This window comes from Sinocyclocheilus anshuiensis, unplaced genomic scaffold (genome assembly GCF_001515605.1).
Source record: "Sinocyclocheilus anshuiensis isolate Anshui unplaced genomic scaffold, SAMN03320099.WGS_v1.1 scaffold955, whole genome shotgun sequence".
Classification (NCBI taxonomy): Eukaryota; Metazoa; Chordata; class Actinopteri; order Cypriniformes; family Cyprinidae; genus Sinocyclocheilus; species Sinocyclocheilus anshuiensis.
The window spans coordinates 671,914-672,437 of NW_015546094.1; the positions used below are offsets into that span (position 1 = coordinate 671,914).

General features: G+C 37.2%; 1 protein-coding gene across 1 annotated transcript in view; it reads left to right on the forward strand.

The window, feature by feature from the left end:
- The window catches only part of LOC107700139 (POU domain, class 2, transcription factor 2-like), a 49,996-nt gene extending 49,499 nt beyond the window's left edge, over window positions 1-497 (forward strand). Inside the window, exon 13 of the mRNA XM_016501678.1 lies at window positions 405-497. Within this exon, the coding sequence (XP_016357164.1) occupies window positions 405-497 (93 nt within the window). The remainder of the gene's footprint in view (window positions 1-404) is intronic.
- The last annotated feature ends 27 nt before the right edge of the window (window positions 498-524 follow it).

Sequence of the window (524 nt, forward strand, 5' to 3'; positions counted from 1 at the left end):
GTCTTTACTGCACTTGAGTAATGCGACTAAAATAGGAATACTCCACATGTCTTAATTTGATTTCTGTTTACTTCGATTATGACTTTAGCCGGATTAAGGTAATCAAAAATCTCTGTTTACATGGTAGATTCTTAAGCAGAGTATTGTCTTAATCGTATTAAAATATGAGTATTGTTGTCCATGTAAACGTACTCATTGTCATAATACTATAGGGCATTCAGTCTCTGTTTCTAATTCTTTAGGAGGAATATTGCATGTTTTCACTTTCAAACTCGGTATTTTGGTAAATTCACAAACAGAGCACAAGCCTTCCACCAGCCTCTCTCCTTTATCAACCTCCATTACTCTCTGTCCATCATGTTTCCCTTTTGACCTGTGACATCATATCCACGTCTTGCTTACAGATGCCCAGTCAGGGACCATCGCAGACAGTGAGCAGTCTCGGTACAGCAGGTAGGGCACAGAAGTGGACATCTGCTGATCAGAGATACATATAATTATATATATATACATATATATATATA